General features: G+C 34.6%; 1 protein-coding gene across 1 annotated transcript in view; it reads right to left on the bottom strand.

Moving 5' to 3' along the window:
- The window catches only part of LOC136037154 (peripheral plasma membrane protein CASK-like), a gene marked incomplete in the record, with an annotated part of 194786 nt that overhangs the window by 88453 nt on the left and 86970 nt on the right, over positions 1 to 19363 (bottom strand). Inside the window, 2 exon segments of the mRNA XM_065719673.1 lie at positions 4015 to 4179; positions 18707 to 18925. Coding sequence (XP_065575745.1) covers positions 4015 to 4179; positions 18707 to 18925 — 384 coding nt within the window.

Raw genomic sequence — 19363 nt, 5'->3', positions numbered from 1 at the left:
TTTTTTAAATTTAATTTCTGATCTTTCAATAGATTTCCTAGAGGTACCCTAAATGTGTGGAGGGCTACCCTTACCACTCCCTTAAACCCAACTCTTAAAATCAAAACTTAACTTTCGCAGAGCATTGCTTTGAAAAAATAGCTAGTGCATATATAAATTATACGCATAACGAACAGAAATTACAACAAATAACCGAGTCAAACTCAAAACTTTACTGAGCACAATATATGTTTTAAATGTTTCTCTTTTTAAACTTTAATAAATCCAATATTATTAAGGTTCTTGGGAATAAATGTCAGTATATATATTAAACTGAGGATTCGCATTCATTTGTTTTTTTTTTCTGTAATCTTGGTTATGATGTTGATTTTTTTTTCGATATTATGAGAAATAAAAACATAAAACTTGAAAAAAGAATTGTTTTCAGGGAAGTGCAAATTATGGTTTTTATTTGATCTTGTTTTTCTAAGAGACTAGAAAGATTTAATTATTATTTGACAGTGCATTTAATGTGAACTACATAATTTCCTAAATATAATAAATTTGTCTGTATTGATGGACTACAAATTATATTCCTGCCTTAAAGAGTGTAATTTTCACCGCAGCCCTGTTTTATAAACTATACTATCATATCCAATAGATGAAAATGACAGAAGGTTGAATTTATTGGAAAATTTCGAAGGGTCACGTGAGAAGTAAGAACCTTCATAACTGGTTCTCGAGAAAAAAAAAGATGTGGACAGCTGCAGTACATAATGTTATTCATTGAATAAAGCTGTGCTAAATATTCACATCTGCTCTATTACTTATCGATTTGCAGAATTAAAAGCAACAGGTATAAATAACAGGTCTTGTACCATTAGCATATAAAACCTGTACAAAGTATGATTATTGAAAATTGATTTTAAGATTTACGACAGCTGAATAAAATTAAATAGTTTAAATTTGAATGGCCCAATAGTAACCGAAACACTAAAAACGAGATTTTGATATCAACAGATACATAAAAAAAATTGGCTTTTTATGCTGATTAATTAAAAAACAATCCTTAAAAGAAGTTTTCCAGAGAAAAAAATAAAAAGCTAGACTGAACCACAGAAGCCTGTGGGACGACAGACGTAAAAAGGAGAAATGTAGCGTATACAGGTCTATGAGGGTCAAACAAAAACTTCCACCATCCAACACAACCTCTTCCCACTCTCCAAGAAAACCGTCCCGGAAAGTTCCAACTCAATCTCAGCTATGAAACAAAACAAGGTAGACTTCCCAAAACTATAACTTTGGAAACACTCATTTAAAAAGAGAAAAGATTCACCCTTCCCTTTCACCCAATTCTTCATCCAACTCCAGGCGTAAATCGACATATCGAGTTTTTGCTCTATAAGCGCAGCTGTTGCTAAGAAAGAACTACACTTAATATTTCAATTTTTACAAAAGGAAAAAAAAAGTCAATGCAAAGTTGGAACCCGTAACATCGAGAATAGGGCTACTCATTGAGATATCATAGGGCTACCCATGAGATGAGATATTGGTTTCCTATGAAGTTACAGACACGCACTAGATAGAAAGGTAGGTATGTTAAGCAGACTTTCGAATGCATAATTGAGATCTAATTTGGAGCCAAAACTCATGTTCTGAGCTTTGTTCATGTTCTCAAAAAAGGAAAAAAAATACATTAGTGTACAGTCGACAATTAGGCCCTTTAGCTGACCGCAACACAAAACCACATGAAACCCTTCCAAAATGTGCAATTCCAAATGACTGTTCTTTGCAAAATATTAGAAATATTAACATAAGATATGACATTTTTCCGTATAAATTTAGAGCTAAAGACAAATTCTTTCAACTGTAGAAGAAAATCTTTAATCTAGTTCCAGCACCCCGACAGAACTCAAATTTCACAAATGTGTTATAAGCTTGATTTCTTTAAATAATCCAAAGAGCGATTCGAAGACATTACGTGATATAGCCCAAAGGAAAAAAACGAATGTGCAACTTCGATAACATTAAAATAACCTTTTGATTGAATACCAATAACTTGCCTGAAATATAACATTCAAGGGTGGAAGATTTGCAACTACAATTGATATTGACGCTTTTTTAGTCCTGGATAAGCACTGACCAAGCATATATGAAATTCTATGCTTGTTTAAGGGTCTTCTTGAACAAATTCTAAATCGTGCAATAACCAACATATTTCAGCAATTTTGAATGACTCTGAAATTTATTATTTGCTTTCACAACAAATCATATCAATCATTCTTATAGTTTACTATGATCTTACAAAGAACCAAAGTTGAAACTGAATGTGTCAAGTTCGACCTCGGATGGGACCTATCTTCACTTTATAGATTTTACTACTTTATTATCGCAGTTGAGTAGTGGAAATCTGGATAAGTCTCCAAACTTTCCATAATGAGCAAAGGAATCACAAACAATACCCATGAACAATTACATTTCTTCCGCTTTTGCACTTGGAGTCAATTAGTTCACATCATGGTAGAAAACGATCGAACCGGTTAAAAAAAAAGAAGAAAAAACGGAAATCTTGAAAGGAGGTTTAAACGACCGTTAACTTAATTACGAGTTCACTTGAAAATTACTGACGCAATCAAAGAATGTTGATAAAAGGAGCGTAGTCAGGTTTTTTATTGGGGACGGGGAGAGGGGCAATATTAAAAAAAAATATTTTTGAAAATTTGAATACGAAGTGCCCAGAAATCCGGAAAACTTACGATTTCCAAAGATTAAGGCCTCAGCCCCCCCCCCAAAGTACGTTCCTGGTTGATAAAGATGGTCTGTTTGAAATATGAGTTAATAACATGCAATGATATGCAAAAGATATTCTTTTATAATCGCCTACCACCCCAATCAAATATTAATCTCTTAGGTTAATAGCCTAGAGTCGCCAGAAACACCAGACCTATTTAGTCCTCAGTTTTGTAGGTTGTAGAGAAGCGTTTGACTCAGCCATAAGAAGAGCTTTGGAGAAGATTCTATCCTTGTATGGTATACTAAAAAAATACATTAAACAGCTTAGTGCTATGTGAAAGAACAATATTGCTATGGTTAAGGTGGGAAATGAGGCTAGTAGCGGGTTTCGCATTGATTAAGGGGTTAAGCAGGGTTGTGTTCTATTCCCATTCATACGGATCATTTTGATAAACCTTATCGTAAGAGACACTGCAAAAGCTATGAAAGAGCAAGAAATGGAATAGGAAGGTAAAACTCTCCTTCACTCAGATTATGCAAATGATCTAAGTGCCCTAGCCAAAAATGTAAACAAAATAAATTATTTTTAGAACTGTTGAAAGTTCATGTTGCAAGAGTATGCTTGAAAATTAATTTTAAGAAGACTAAATCTCTAAGAATGGGAATTAATAAAGGTGAAGGGGCAATGTTTGATAACGAGAAGATCGATTTAGTAAATATATTTACTTACCTACGCAGTATTATTAGTGAAGATGGTGGCTTTAGAGAAGACGTGAAAAGGGGAATAGCCAAGCCCCAAGTGTTTTTTCACAGTTGAAAAAAGTTTGGAAGAATACGTAGATAAGTCTGTGAACAAAGATTAGAATATTGGAAGGTGCAGTAATGATATTGGTCCAGTATCATTCTGAAACGTGGTAGCTTCAGAAAACGAAGGAGGATTTGTTAGATTGTTTCTAGAGGAATTGTCTACGTAAAAGTTTGGATACCCGCGTGACTGAGCACATTACGAACAATGAGCTGTACGAAAAATTTGGTTCTATCTTACTTTTTATGGCTATATTGAGAGAAAGGCTGAGAAGTCTAGGACATGTTGTGTAGACGAAGGATGACAAAATGCCAAACATCATCCATAAGGGCCATCTATCTAGGACCAAATGAAAATCAGATCGTCCCAACTTCAGAACATAATCCTCAATTTAGCTAGGTCAAGCCATTCATATAACAATAAAGAAAAACAAATTCTGAGTTGCAAATGCCCAAAAACCCCAAAAACCAAAATACCCCAAAAAGCTAAAAATTTACCAGCATTTTCTGCAAGGCCTCTACACTTTGATGTGCAACCGGCTGTCCATTGATTTCTCGTATTTCGTCGCCAACATGTAAAGTTGCTTGTCGATGAATCATACCACCGTGCATAATCCGGGCAACAATACATCGGTTATCTTCAGTTAATTTTAAAGTAATGCCCTGAAAGTAAAGCCAGAAAATTGTTCAAAGCCAAAAATGATAATTATATATATATATATATATATATATATATATATATATATATATATATATATATATATATATATATATATATATATATATATATATATATATATATATATATATATATATCTATATATATAAAAATAAGTTGTCTGTCTGTCTGTCTGTGGATCAGGTGACGTCATGTTTCTGTGTCGGCTGACGTCATGTTAAAAAACTAAAAAAAGGAAACAAAAAGAAAAATAAAGGAGAAAAACAAAACTAAAAAAATAAAAATAAAAAAAAACTAAAAAGAAAAAAGAAAAAAAAACTAAAAAAACTAAAAAAATGTAAAAACCAAAAAAAACTAAAAAGAAAAAAAGGGGAAAAATACAAAAATTTATTTCATCATTTACCATTTCAAAAACGAATGTATATACAGACTGGGACACCGGAATACAAATGACGACCGGGACACAGGGAATATAAATGACGACCGGGACACAGGGACACAACTACAACGGGGACGCTGGGGGGCACAGGGGGATATATAAATAACGATGGGGACACAGAGAATGTTCGATTAGCAATCACCATCAACAAAGCTCAAGGGCAATCATTAGAATCATGAGGTATAACTAAAAAAAACTAAAAAAAAGGCAGAAAACTAAAACCTAAAAAAAAGACCAATTCAAAAACGAATGTATATACAGACTGGGACACCGGGACACGAATGACGACCGGGACACCGGGACACAAGGAATATCAATGACGCCCGGGACCCTCAAAGAGAATTCACAGACTGGGACACCGGGACATAAATGACGACCGGAACACATGGAATATAAATGACGACCGGGACACCGGGGGGCACACGGGGATATATAAATGACGACGGCGACACAGGGAATCGTCGATTAGCAATCACCATCAACAAAGCTCAAGGGCAATCATTAGAATCATGAGGTATAGATCTGAATACGGATTGTTTTCCCATGGACCATTATATGTTGCATGTTCAAGAGTCGGTAAACCTGACAATCTATTTATATGCACAGACAATGGGACAGCAAAGAATGTTGTATATTCGCAAGTTTTACGTAGTTAAAAACATATATATATATATATATATATATATACTAGCTGTTGGGGTGGCGCTTCGCGCCACCCCAACACCTAGTTGGTGGGGGCGCTTCGCGCCCCCCCCAAGCCCCCCCGCGCGCGTAAGTCGTTACGCGCCATAATAGTTACGCGCCATTGTAGTTGTGTCCCTATGTTATATAAACTTGCGAATATACAACATTCTTTGCTGTCCCATTGTCTTTGCATATAAATAGATTGTCAGGTTATCCCCCTGTTTCCCCCGGTGTCCCCGTTGTAGTTGTGTCCCTGTGTCCCGGTCGTCATTTATATTCCCTGTGTCCCGGGTCCCGGTCATCATTTGTATCCCGGTGTCCCGGTCTGTATATACATTCGTTTTTTAGTTTTGTTTTTCTCCTTTATTTTTTTCCTTTTTTTTCTTTTTTAGCTTATTTAGATTTTTAGATTTTTTAGTTTTTTTTATTAGTTTTTAGTTTTTATTTCTTTTTAGTTTTTTTGTCCCGGTCGTCATTTATATCCCCCTGTTTCCCCCGGTGTCCCCGTTGTAGTTGTGTCCCTGTGTCCCGGTCGTTATTTATTTTTTAGTTTTTTACCTTTTTTTAGTTTTTTTAGTTTTTTAGCTTTTTTATTTTTTTTATTAGTTTTTAGTTTTTTTGTAGTTTTTGCCTTTTTTTTAGTTTTTTTAGTTTTTTAGCTTTTTTATTAGTTTTTTGTTTTTTTTGTAGTTTTTGCCTTTTTTTAGTTTTTTTAGTTTTTTAGCTTTTTTATTTTTTTTATTAGTTTTTAGTTTTTTTTGTAGTTTTTGCCTTTTTTTAGTTTTTTCAGTTTTGACGTCACCTGATCCAGTTTTTTCAGGTGACGTCACCTGATCCACGATCCACAGATCCACAGACAACTTATTTTTATATATATAGATAGTTTTTTTTTTTTTACTTATGTCCTGGTCGTCATTTATACTCCCTGTGTCCCGGTGCTTTGTTGATTGCTAATCGATCATTCCTTTTGTCCTGGTCGCTTTCTCTTTGAGTGTCGTCATTTATTAGTTTTTTCCTTTTTTTTTTTTAGTTTTTTATTGGTTTTTACCTTTATTTTAGCTTATTTTTCAGTTTTTTCCTTTTTTTAGTTTTTTTTTATTTTTTATTTTTTTTATTTTTTTACCTTTTTTTAGTTTTTTTAGTTTTTTTAGTTTTTTAGCTTTTTTACTTTTTTTATTAGTTTTTAGTTTTTTTTTGTAGTTTTTGCCTTTTTTTAGTTTTTTCAGTTTTTTTTTTAGTTTTTTATTGGTTTTTACCTTTATAGTTTTTTTAGTTTTTTAGCTTTTTTATTTTTTTTATTAGTTTTTAGTTTTTTTTTGTAGTTTTTGCCTTTTTTTAGTTTTTTCAGTTTTGACGTCACCTAATCCAGTTTTTTCAGGTGACGTCACCTGACACATCCATCCACACATCCATCCACACATCCACAGACAGACAACTTATTTTTATATATATAGATATATATATATATATATATATATATATATATATATATATATATATATATATATATACTAGTATATATATATATATCTATATTCACAGTTGGGACATAGGGACACAACTACAATGGCGCGTAATGACTTACGCACGCGGGGGGGCTTGGGGGGGGCGCGAAGCGCCCCCACCAACTAGGTGTTGGGGTGGCGCGAAGCGCCACCCCAACAGCTAGTATATATATATATATATATATATATATATATATATATATATATATATATATATATATATATATATATATATATATATATATATATATATATATATATATATATATATATATATATATATATATATATATATATATATATATATATTACCGTTATAAGTTAGCAATAATTGTGCATTTATGTATGTTGTTCAGAATGGCTCCATATTTTTTCGGAGAAAAATTTATCTAGGGATATTCTCGGACAAAATAAACAATTTAGATAGAGCAAAAGTCCCAGAAAATTCGCTAAGAACCTTAATTTTGATTTTTGCAAATAACGTCATGTACTATGTAAGTACATCATATAAGTATTTCTCATGACATCATATATGCCTTTTCTTATATGGTGTCTTGCATAGCATAAATAAGATTGTTGAGTTCCCGGAACATCAATTATTTATACTATCTTTATATGTAAGCAATAATTGTGAATTTTTTCTCGAAAACAGCTCCATATTTTTTTGGGAAAATTGGTATTCTTCGATATTCTCGCATAAAAAACGATCTAGATAGGTCAGAAGTCTGAGAAAATTCTTTAAGAGCCTTGATTTTAGTTTTTGCAAAGGACATCATGTACTATGTTATGGTGGTCGGATGTTGAACATGTTTTTGTTTACGATACGTTTAATCATAATGTTTCGTTTCATGATACTTACTGGTACAGGGTAAGCATAAAACGACTCGTGCTAATGGCAATTAAGACTCAAAACAAAGAAGCTTTGACAACAGTATGAACGTCAAAAGAATTGTTTTGATGATTCCAAATATGGAAAATTCAGTAAGTTTAAGATTAAGCAGCAAATTAACGAGGCTGATAATTACGCCTAATTTTCCAAAAAGGGAAAAGTGCCCCCACAAAGGGAATTGTTCTTGATGAAAATAAGACCATCATATTCAGTATATAGGAGAACCTCACTGCAGAGGTTTTAAACCTCTGTCTACAGAAAGACGAAAATTGTATATTTTTTTTAAACTTTGAGAAGGGTAATCAAGATACGTGTTACCTTTTTTTTAAGGGTTTGATCGTATCAAACCAATGATCTTAGGATATTGGAAGAGGGCCAATTCGGAAGGAATAAGAAAGTACTAGCGCCTTTTTTAAGTAATAAAAGCAAAGTAACATTTTCTGCTATTTCATAGAGCAAAACAACAACTTTGGTCTAAAGAGGGCAAAAATGCTATCCACTGAAAAATTCTAAGATAGATCAATGGTTTATAAATATTGAAAAACTATATATTGAGCTTCAAAGCTTAATATGCCATAACGCTACATGACAGCGCATTTTTTTTTTTTTAAAGATAAACGCAGGCCAAAGACAAATGGTTAATATAGACAATTACTTCAAAACTTCATTTAACTGAGTCAATTAAATTGAGTTTTCGTGAAATTGTATACAGTAGAAATCAATGGCACGTCAGCTATTGTGGAGAATGGAAAGCTGATCTTTTACGGGTGGGAAGGAGATAGGGGCAAGTGAAGCCTCAAAAAGCGCACTTTCATGTCCATTTTTCTAACTTCAACTCAACTTGCAGATAGAAATAGAAAGAGTGAACTAAGTTTGCAATGTGGCTACTCTTGGACGATAGCTTCCCTATTCTTGCAGAAATACTGAAGTGTAACACACATTAAAATTACATTAATAGGTTTAGCTACACAAAAGTAAAAGAGATGGGGGGAGGAAGTGACAGCCTCCCTCAAATATAACAAGAGCTAAGAGCTCATACGTCATTTGTGACGAGGTCGGAAGAGCCAAGAGCCAAGAGTTCATATGGTATGAGCTCTAGCAAAATTCTAAGAATCAATAGATTGCTTTAAAAGGAAAATCAGAGGCTTAATGCCGGTCGGGATTTAAAATAAGAGCTCTGAGTCACGAGGTCCTTCTAACTATCAAAATTCATTAGGATCCGATCGCCCACTCGTACCTTAAAAATACCTCAATTTTTTCAATTTTTCCTCTCCCTTCATCCCCCAGATAGTCGAATTGGGGAAAATAACTTTATCAAGCTTATTTGAGCAGCTCCCTGACACGCCTACCAATCTTCATCGTCTTAGTACGTCCAGAAGCACTAAACTCGCCAAAGCACTGAACCCCACCACCTAATTCCCCCAAAGAGAGCGGATCCAGTCCGGTTGCGTCAATTAGGTATCTACGACATTTATAAGCGTTTTCCAAGATTTCCGGTTTCCCCCTCCAACTCCCCAAAATGTCAACAGATCTGGACGGGATTTGAAAGAAGAGCTCTGAGACATGAGTTCCTTCTAACTATCAAATTTCATTAAGAACCGGTCATACATTCTGAAGTTAAAAACACCTCAATTTTCAAATTTTTCCAAATTAACAACCCCCAGCTCCCCCAAAGAGAACGGATCCGTACCAATTATGTCAATCTCGCATCTATAGCTTGTGCTTATTCTTCCCATCAAGTTTCATCCTGATCTCTCCACTCTAAGCGTTTTCCAAGATTTCCGGTTTCCGAGATTTCTGTTTCCCCCCTCCAATCCTCTATGTCCCTGGATCCGGTTCGAATTGAAAATGGAGCATCTGAGACATAATATTCTTCTATACATCAAGTTTCATTAAGATCCGATCACCCATTCGTAAGATACCTCGAATTTCACGTTTTCCAAGAATTCCGGTTTCCCCCTCCAACTCCCTTCAGTGTCACCGGATATGGTTGGGATTTAAAATGAGAGTTCTAAAGCACAATATCCTTCTAGATATCAAATTTTTTTATAATCTGATCGTCCGTTCGTAAGTTACAAATACCTCATTTTTTCTAAGTTTTCCGAATTACTCCCCCCCCAACTACACCAAAGAGAGGGGATCCTGTCCGGTTATGTCAGTCACCTACCTCGGACTTGTGCTTATTCTTTCCACCAAGTTTCATCCTGATTTCTCCGCTTTAAGCGTTTTCCAAGATTTCCGGTCCCTCCCCCCTAATGACCCTGGATCCGGTCGGGATTTAAAATAAGATATCTGAGTTTCGAGGTCCTTCTAAATATGAAATTTCATTAAGATACGATCACTCTTTCGTAAATTAAAAATACCCCATTTTTTATAAATTTTTAAAATTAACCCCCCCCCACTTTCCTAAAGAAAGCACATCCGTTCCGGTTATGCCAATCCCGATCCTAGGACTTGTGTTTATTTTTCCCACCAAGTTTCATCCTAATCTCTATACTACAACAACAAAAGAGAGAATAATGAGGACTTTTTTCCCAAGACAGTGAACCAACAAAACCTGTTTGAATATTTCGGCCCTATATCTAAGGGCCGTCTTCAGCAAAGAAAATAAAAAACAATAAAACACTTACAATAAAAGTTCTCAGTTAAAAATCCTTTTTTTTAAAATAGCCTTGGCATCATTACTTCTTAACGAAAAGTTCAGCCAAGACTGTGAGATAAAAGCAAACATTTTACAAGATAAAAAGGTTCATTCATTTCACTAACTGTATTTATTAAAAATTGGAATCATTTCTTATTGCGATATTTGCCTTCTCTGCAGCTAATCTGATAGTTCTTTTGGAATTGGGCTTGTTTTGTTCGTTCCTATTTTTGTTTTATTTTGAATTAGAGTATTTTCTATAATTAATTTTGTGTACACAGGGTTGAGTGTGTATTCACCCAAGTCTCTATTCCGAAAATTACTTCAAAACTGAAAAAAGTTTGTTTAAAGAATAATTTACGTGTTGTATTCACAAGCAATTTATGTATAATGAATCTTGTCAATTCTGGTAAGGATAAAACCCCAGTTACTCGTCTACGAGGGGTGTACCAAATACCATGTAGTTGTGGAAATTATTACATTGGTCGAACCCACCAAAATTTAGGAACAACATTACAGCAACACAAAGAAAGTATTGAAAAAGCATTAAAATCTAAAAATAACTCCATATCTTTCGATTCAGCTTTAAGTAATCATATTTTTGAAAATCCAAACCATTATGTTCTATTTGATGAAACAATTTTAATTAGCAATGACCTAGGAATCAAAAACACTGTCCGCGAGGCAATCGAAATCAAACGAAACTTAAATAATAATACAACCCTAAATAGAGACTTGGGTGAATACACACTCAACCCTATGTACACAAAATTAATTATAGAAAATAATCTAATTCAAAATAAAACAAAAATAGGAACGAACAAAAACAAGCCCAATTCCAAAAGAACTATCAGATTAGCTGCAGAGAAGGCAAATATCGCAATAAGAAATCATTCCAATTTTTAATAAATACAGTTAGTGAAATGAATGAACCTTTTTATCTTGTAAAATGTTAGCTTTTATCACATAGTCTTGGCTGAACTTTTCGTTAAGAAGTAATGATGCCAAGGCTATTTTTAAAAGAATGGATTTTTAACTGAGAACTTTTACTGTAAGTGTTTTATTGTTTTTTTATTTTCTTTGCTGAAGACGGCCCTTAGATATAGGGCCGAAATATTCAAATAGGTTTTGTTGGTTCACTGTCTTGGGAAAAAAATCCTCATTATTCTCTCTTTTGTTGTTGTATTATGAAAAGGCAGTATGGTCTTCGTCATTATTTAATCCCTATACTATAAGCGTTTTCCAAGATTTTAGGTCCCCCCCCCAGCTTCCTCTCCATCGGATCCGGTCGGGATTTAAAATAAGAGCTCTGAAAAATGATATCCTTCCAAACATCAAATTTCAATAAGATCCGATCACTCCTTCGTAAGTTAAAAATACCTCATTTTTAAACTTTTTCAGAATTAATCCTACTTCCCCCATCCCCCCCGAAGAGAGCGGATCCGTTCCAGTTATGTCAGTCACGTATCTCGGACTTATAATTATTTTTACCACCAAGTTTCATCCCGATCCCTCCGCTCTAAGCGTTTTCCAAGATTTTAGGTTCCCCCACCCGACTCCCCCAACGTCACCGGATCCGGTTGGGATTTAAAATAAGAGCTCTGAGACAGGATATCCTTCGAAACATCAACTTTCATTAAGATACCAGTAAGTTAAAAGTAAGTTAAAAATACTTCATTTTTCTATTTTTTCCGAATTACCGGCCCCCCACTTCCCCCCAGATGGTCAAATCGGGAAAAAGACTATTTCCAATATTTAATCTGGCCCGGTCCCTGATACACTTGCCAAATTTCACCGTCCTAGCTTACCTGGAAGTGCCTAAAGTAGCAAAACCGGGACAGACAGATAGACCGACAGAATTTGCGATCGCTATATGTCACTTGGTTAATACCAAGTGTCATAAAAAGTCTTGGATAAAATAATTCTCAGAAACAACCTGTTAGTAAAGAACAACCCTTGTTATTAAATACCGAAATTCTAGAAAACACAACTTTCTTTACAATAAATAGAACAATCCGTTGTTTATGCTGATTCTAAATATGCAAAAATACATTATATCTGAAGTTTTTTTTTCAAAAGCTCTTAGCATACGGAAATTGTACCAAAGAAGCGACTGAACTACCCCCAAAAAGGGGTACGATCTTGATAAAGATTATGCAATGAGTTTCAACATGTTTCAGAGTTCTAAAGCCACTATCTACACAAAAAAATGAAACATCTGTTTTTTTTTAAACGAATATGGTTACGCATGCGTTTTTCCCCCAGGGGTTGCTGTTTTTAACCAGTAGTCACTAATTGTCGAAAGAAAGTTCATTCGAATGATAATTTCAGGATTTTGTCCCCGAATAAGCTATTTCAACGAGGAAAAATTCTTAGAGCTAATTACGAAGCCTTTCAGTATCAGAGGCCATATTGGCGTGAGGTACAACATTTGTCTCTAAACCTACATGTTTTCAATAAAAATATTTTGTTAATAACCGTTTATCAAATTAATAGCACACGATCTAGTTACACAACAGATTCCTTCGTATGGAGAGAAGCATTTAAGACCTCAAAAATTCGTTTTCGGCGCATGTTTTTACACTGTCTAGGGTGCTTCAAACTAATTGAATTTACACTCAGATGATTGCGGATTTAACGTCTGGCCTCCCATTGATTAAGAAGAATATGCATGGATGATTAAAGGATAAAATAAGTAGTATGAACGCTGAGGGAGACAAAAATCCCCGTTTTTGCGGAGAAGATGGTTGATTTTGGAAAACTGCATTTTAGTTTTGAGGGGTGCGGTAGGCATCATCATATTTAGGGCAAGTCTAGATATGTTAAAAAAAACGGAAAAAAAACTAAAACTTTTTCAAGAGTGACATTTAAACTTAGAACTAAGTTTAAAAATTTCGTTTATAAGGGGCCTTCCTCAATCCCCTCCCCTCTTTACAATAAACTTCGTCTCATTATCACTATTGCTTTAAGAACGAAAGCTCAAACATAGAAAATATTTTTGCAATGCCTTAAGAATGGAAGATCTTAAAAATAAATTTTTAGTTTAAATGTTTTAAAGGGCAATCAGTTGATATAACACTTGCAATTACCCATTAACCAAAATTGTTGTGCTCACAATTGATTTCAATAAATAACTATAGAGCTTTGGTGAAAAGAGTGAGTGGTTGAGAATATGGCATACCCCCCCCCCACCTTACACCGAATAATTTCTACTCGTTTTGAGTTTTAATATAATTTTTACTTTCATTCGTCACCGAATGAAATTTTTGCTTTCAAAACTGTTTCTTTATTTATAAATAAAAAAAACAAGTTTTTTAACTGCAAGTAAGGAGCGACATTAAAACTTAATACGAACAGAAATTATTCCGTTTATGAGAGGGATTGTCCCCTCCTCAACGCCTCGCTCTTTACGCTAAAGTTTGACTCTTTCTCACAACTCTACTTTTCAAAACAATAGAAAACTTGCGTAAAAAGATGTCAGCAAGCTGACCAAAATTACTTCTCAAAATCATATTTATTAGCCTGTTACCTCTTAAACTACAAACATCTGTATGCCTAGACATCCCCCTTAATGCACTAAACTTAACGCCCAAATAAACAAATTCTTCTTTAACCTCTAGCCTCATTCCTCCAAAACTAAAATGAACCTCAGAATCAACAGTCCGTTTGCTCCTAAATATTAATACTGGCTTCTTAACATTCAACTCTAAATTCATCTTTTCAAAATAATTTTTTATTATATCTAATTGCTTCTGGAGATCATCTCTGCTATGCGCCACTAGAGCTATGTCACCCGCGAATAACATACATGATAGGCTGAACCAATCCAATGATACATAAGGGGCTCCATTATTTTTCATAAAACTATCTAAATCATTTACGAACAAGGAGAAAAGCTTGGGAGATAAAGTTCATCCTTGTTTCACGCCCACTTGAGACGGAACCAGTCTAGAAAAATTTCCCTTAACTTTCACAACGAATATATCTGCTATTATTGCTACAAAGCAAGACGGCAAACCTACTTATAACAGACTTTCTATTAAAAGACTTTCTATTATATGAACTGCAATCAAAAGGGTCTCTTCCACAATTAGGAGTAGAAGTTGCCGTTCCGCAAAGGACGGAATCACTCAAGGAAAACTCAGCACCATTATATCGAATCAAACGAAGCTCTTTGACATGATGTCCTTCCAAACATCAACTTTTACTAAGATACCAGTAAGTTAAATGTAAGTTAAACATACTTCATTTTTCTATTTTTTCCGAATTACCGGCCCCCACTTCCCCCCAGATGGTCAAATCGGGCAAAAGACTATTTCTAATATCTAATCTGGCCCGGTCCCAAGCAAAGGACGGAATCACTCAAGGAAAACTCAGCACCATTTTATCGAATCAAACTCACAATACGCCGCGCCTCCTTGAGTTACATTTTCGCCACCTGGTTTACATGATTTTTGAAAATGGACCCACTCGGCATTATCTCAGAATTGCAAATGTCACGAAATGAGTACCGGCAAAATGATCACCTGAAAGACTTCATATTATTTTCTTGACAAGTAGTAAAAATTAATTTAAACTCCACTTCTGTCTTACTTTTTATATCAACACTTTGCCTCGCAAGGCCAACACGCATTCCAGATGCGAAGCCAGAGTTTAGCACGATTTGTGACGGCTTTAAGACCTGGGTCTATTTTCCAAATTGGACTTCGAGTTTTGATTTAACCCAGACAAGGGGGACAGCCACATTCTCAGCTTGTTTCGTGCACTCAACTAAGCAAAGGTAATAAAAATTTAGTTGCACTCTGGCTTGCGGCGAAAAAAAACTCGTGCACAGTAGATTAAAAGGGATCTTGACGCAGGACAACAGAGCTGTTAGGGTAGAAATATATAAAGGCCAATTGGCTTTACTCCACTCTCGTTTCATATACCATTTTTTATAAGCAGTAACGCAGGGATTATTAGATGAATCAGCGGTTGATGTCGCAGGAAGGGAGAGGAGAAGGTGGTCAAAATCACATTTGTCGTCGTCAACATGAGCGACAGAACAGGGAACTTTGACGGAGCAGATACAAATCAATATTGGTCTCAGTACCACTATTATAAATATATCTGTAATTAAGAGCTTTGGGTGCTATACGGTAACCAATTGGCAACGAATCTAAAACCAAGTTGGTACGAATAGAGGAGCTATGAACAGTACAATTAAAGTCATCTATCGCTAGCAACCGATACCTATGGTTTTCAATGTTGCATAAAAGAGTTTTAAGGGATGCGCAAGCATTAGAAAACTTAGTAAGTGAAGCTAGACGTTTCTGATCGTAGGGAAGATATACATGGCCTGATCACCTTGTCTCCTTAGTACTGTTTTGTTACTAAGGTATATTTCTGCCCATAAATCAACTCTAGCATCTTCGAGAATATTTTCAGCAAAAACTCCAGTGGCTGACTAATAATAACATTATTCATCATCATCAATATCATCAATAAACATCATCAATATCTGACCGCGTATTTGATTGGATACAATTAAGAATAGCTGAATGCGCAAGCATTATTAGTTTTGCTTAGCTCAGCTCAAAAACAGTTTAGGTCCAAAAAATAGCCGAAACAAATCCATTATCCAGCCAAAAAAGGCCGTCGAAATTTTATAAGCAAGCATTAAAACCAGTGTTAAAGTCGATAAATATCTGCACTTTCAATGTTATAATATATTCCGAAGTTAACCCGGCTTAAAAGTGAACTATTGTATACTGATTAGATGTCAAATGAATACTAACCTAGAAAAATAAAATTGCTTTTGTGAAATGAAATTATTGAACGGCACTAGCAATACTTAAACTTAATACATTCATAGAGCCAAATAAAATCCTGTGACAGTATATTTTTCGCAAAATAGCTGGATTTGTGGGTAGTCCTGTTGGTTTGGCATCACCATGTGGGTAGTCCTAATTTTTTACATTTACTTAAAATGCCAACATCTTCAATACAACCCATGACAATTGGAATAAGTTCAAATATTAGGCACCCAGCCTCCCATCGCACTTCCTGGCCGAAGGGCCAGAAACGGAAATCAGCACCACCGGTACGGACCGTTAAGTCCAATATCGTGTTCATTTTTTTATAAATTAAATAAAAAAAAAACAAGTTTTTTTAACGGAAAGTAAGGAGCGGCATTAAAACTTAAAACGAACAGAAATTACTTCGTATATGAAAGGGGCTGCTTCCTCATCAACGCCCCGCTCTTTACGCTAAAATTTGACTCTTTCTCTTAACTCTACTTTTTAAAACAGTAAATAATTTCAATTGAAAAAAACTTTTTCATATTTATTTTTTCATTGTATTTTTTTAAATAATACTAGAAAATCCTCTGCTCCCTTCATGAAAATTTTCTTCCCCCATGACAAATTCCTCCAAGGAAAGTTCCCCCAACATATCCCCCTCTTCTCAACCCCCCCCCCCCCCCAACCTAAAAATCCCCCTGAAAACGTCTGTACACTTCCAAATAGCCATTACTATATGTAAGCACTGGTCAAAGTTTGTAACTTGTGGCCCCTCCCACGGGGACTGTGGGGGAGTAAGTAATCCTCAAAGACATAGTTATAAGGTTTTTTGACTACACTGAATAAAATGGCTTTCTCAGAATTTTGATCTGGTGACTTTGGGAAAATAATTAGCGTGGGAGGGGGCCTAGGTGCCCTCCATTTTTTGGTCCCTTAAAAAGAGCACTAGAACTTTTCATTTCCATTAGAATGAGACCCCTCGCAAGATTCTAGGACCACTGGGTCGATACAATCACCCCTGAAAAAAAAACTACAAAAAAACACGCATCCGTGATCTGCCTTTTGGCAAAAAATACAAAATTCCACATTTTTGTAGATAGGAGCTTGAAACTTCTACTATAGGGTTCCCTGATACGCTGAATCTGATGGGGTGATTTTCGTTAAGATTCTATGACTTTTAGGGGTTGTTTCCCCCTATTTTCTAAAATAAGGCAAATTTTCTCAGGCTCGTAACTTTTGATGGGTAAGACGAAACTTGATTAAATTTATATATTTAAAATCAGCATTAAAATGCAATTCTTTTGATGTAGCTACTGATATCAAAATTCCATTTTTTAGAGTTTTGGTTACTATTGAGCCGGGTCGCTCCTTACTACAATTCGTTACCACGAACTGTTTGGTAAAAAAAGCAACAAAAAAATAGATTCGAGCAACTTTAAAGTCATTCTTAATGTTTTACATTTCTATTCACCTTGTTAAATACTATGGATGGTTCCACAGAGACTCAATAAATTTAGGTTCAAATTATTTTCATTTTTCATCTAAGCCTAACCTGGCCAAAGGTGAATGACGTGGGAAGTTATATAAGAAATTCGAGTTTTATAAAAATTAAGAAATTCGAGTTTTATAAAAATTTCTATAAGACTTCTACAAAAAGAATAATTAGTATGGCTCTACCATCACAAAGGCATTGCAATATGTTAATTCTGGCCAAGAAAAATCTCCAGACGAGTTCATATCTTTGCATACACGCCAAACGATAACTTTTCCCATCATTTCACCATCTTCGCTTCAACTCTCGATTGGTCAGCAAAGTGGATGGATCGTAAACAAACCTTCAGATTTTTTTCTCAGTCACAAGAGGTTTACAACAAAGCAACTTGAAATAGATATGGTACATAGTTCTATATCCTGCTGGAATTTTCTGATACATATAGTTTATACACCAGAGGTTCAGCAACGGTAAAAAGGTCGATAAACACTGATCTAGAGGCAACTGTTCTTTTAGAATTTTGAAATTTATAAGGGTTCAATGAAGTCTGTGGAAGTCTCTGGAAGCAAAGCAAATACTTTTTATTGTAAATTTTTCAGACATCCAGAAAGCAAAAAATCGTGAAATATATATATTTCTCTTTTCTTTTTTTTTCTCTTTTCTTTTTTTTTCTCTTTTCTTTTTTTTTCTCTCTCTTTTTCATTTACAATTTTTTGTTGTTTTGGTCCTTAACAAGTTCGCTTCTAGGATCTTTATTATTATTGTTGTTATGTGTTTTCTTTTCTTTTTGAATAAATTGAATTGAAATGATAAATAATATATTAGGTTTTCCGTATTACTAGTAAAAAGAAATACCTTTTTTATCAGTCAAGAGTAGGATCTAGAAAAGTACAACAATGTCAGCTAAATTTTTTAACTCTTAAAAAACAAACTGGGCAATAAGAAACGTATTAAGAAAGGCGCATATTCTTTCGTTTTAACACTAAAACAGTCTAATTTTAGAAGAAAGTGAACTTCGGCAAAAAACAAGATTTGTAAGCCTGTTTTGAGGTATTATTTAAATAATGAACTTATATTTTACCATTGGCTCATCGGTATTTTTTTGGAACTGGACCAATCGAACCCTCGTTACATGATCAGATTGGTGTGCATCCCCATTAACTGATTCCCAATTTTCTCTAAACCCAGCAGAAGGAGTAAGACCAAGATAAGCTGGTGGTAACAAAGGTGGCGGAGTCACGCGCGTTGAATTATCTGCGTAAACTTCATGTGCGAGGACATCATGAGCTTGAAACAGAGCCTGTAACAAGAAAATAGATATTGATAATTTCTTCAACCAGACAAACGGTCTAAAAGTGCTCAATGCATAGGACAGCAAGACATCGGTTTATATCATTTTAAACTGGAAAGAACAAGTAAAAATAAAATACATTTATTTTAGTCAAGAAAGAAGTGATTTGAAAAAGAAACTTATCTTAAGCGAAAAGTTTTGTATGAAATTACTTATCAGACATTTGACTGTGAAATCTTTATCATCCACAAGACAGCCAGAAGTCACAAGCCAAGTGTGAAAGTGGTGGTAGGTCATAACGTATCATAAATATTCAACAGCAATTTTGAATAGATAGCTTAAGGCTTTTATATTTACTCTTAAAATTTAATTTATTCCTCACAGCAAGAAAACGAAATTATCTTTTAGTTTTACTGCATCTGGAAATAAGAGTGTGTTTTAATTTTT

The sequence above is a fragment of the Artemia franciscana genome, chromosome 16 (assembly GCF_032884065.1).
Source record: "Artemia franciscana chromosome 16, ASM3288406v1, whole genome shotgun sequence".
In the NCBI taxonomy this organism is placed as follows: Eukaryota; Metazoa; Arthropoda; class Branchiopoda; order Anostraca; family Artemiidae; genus Artemia; species Artemia franciscana.
Note: the sequence above shows the minus strand (reverse complement) of the source record. Positions and strands in the feature narration are given on the sequence as shown.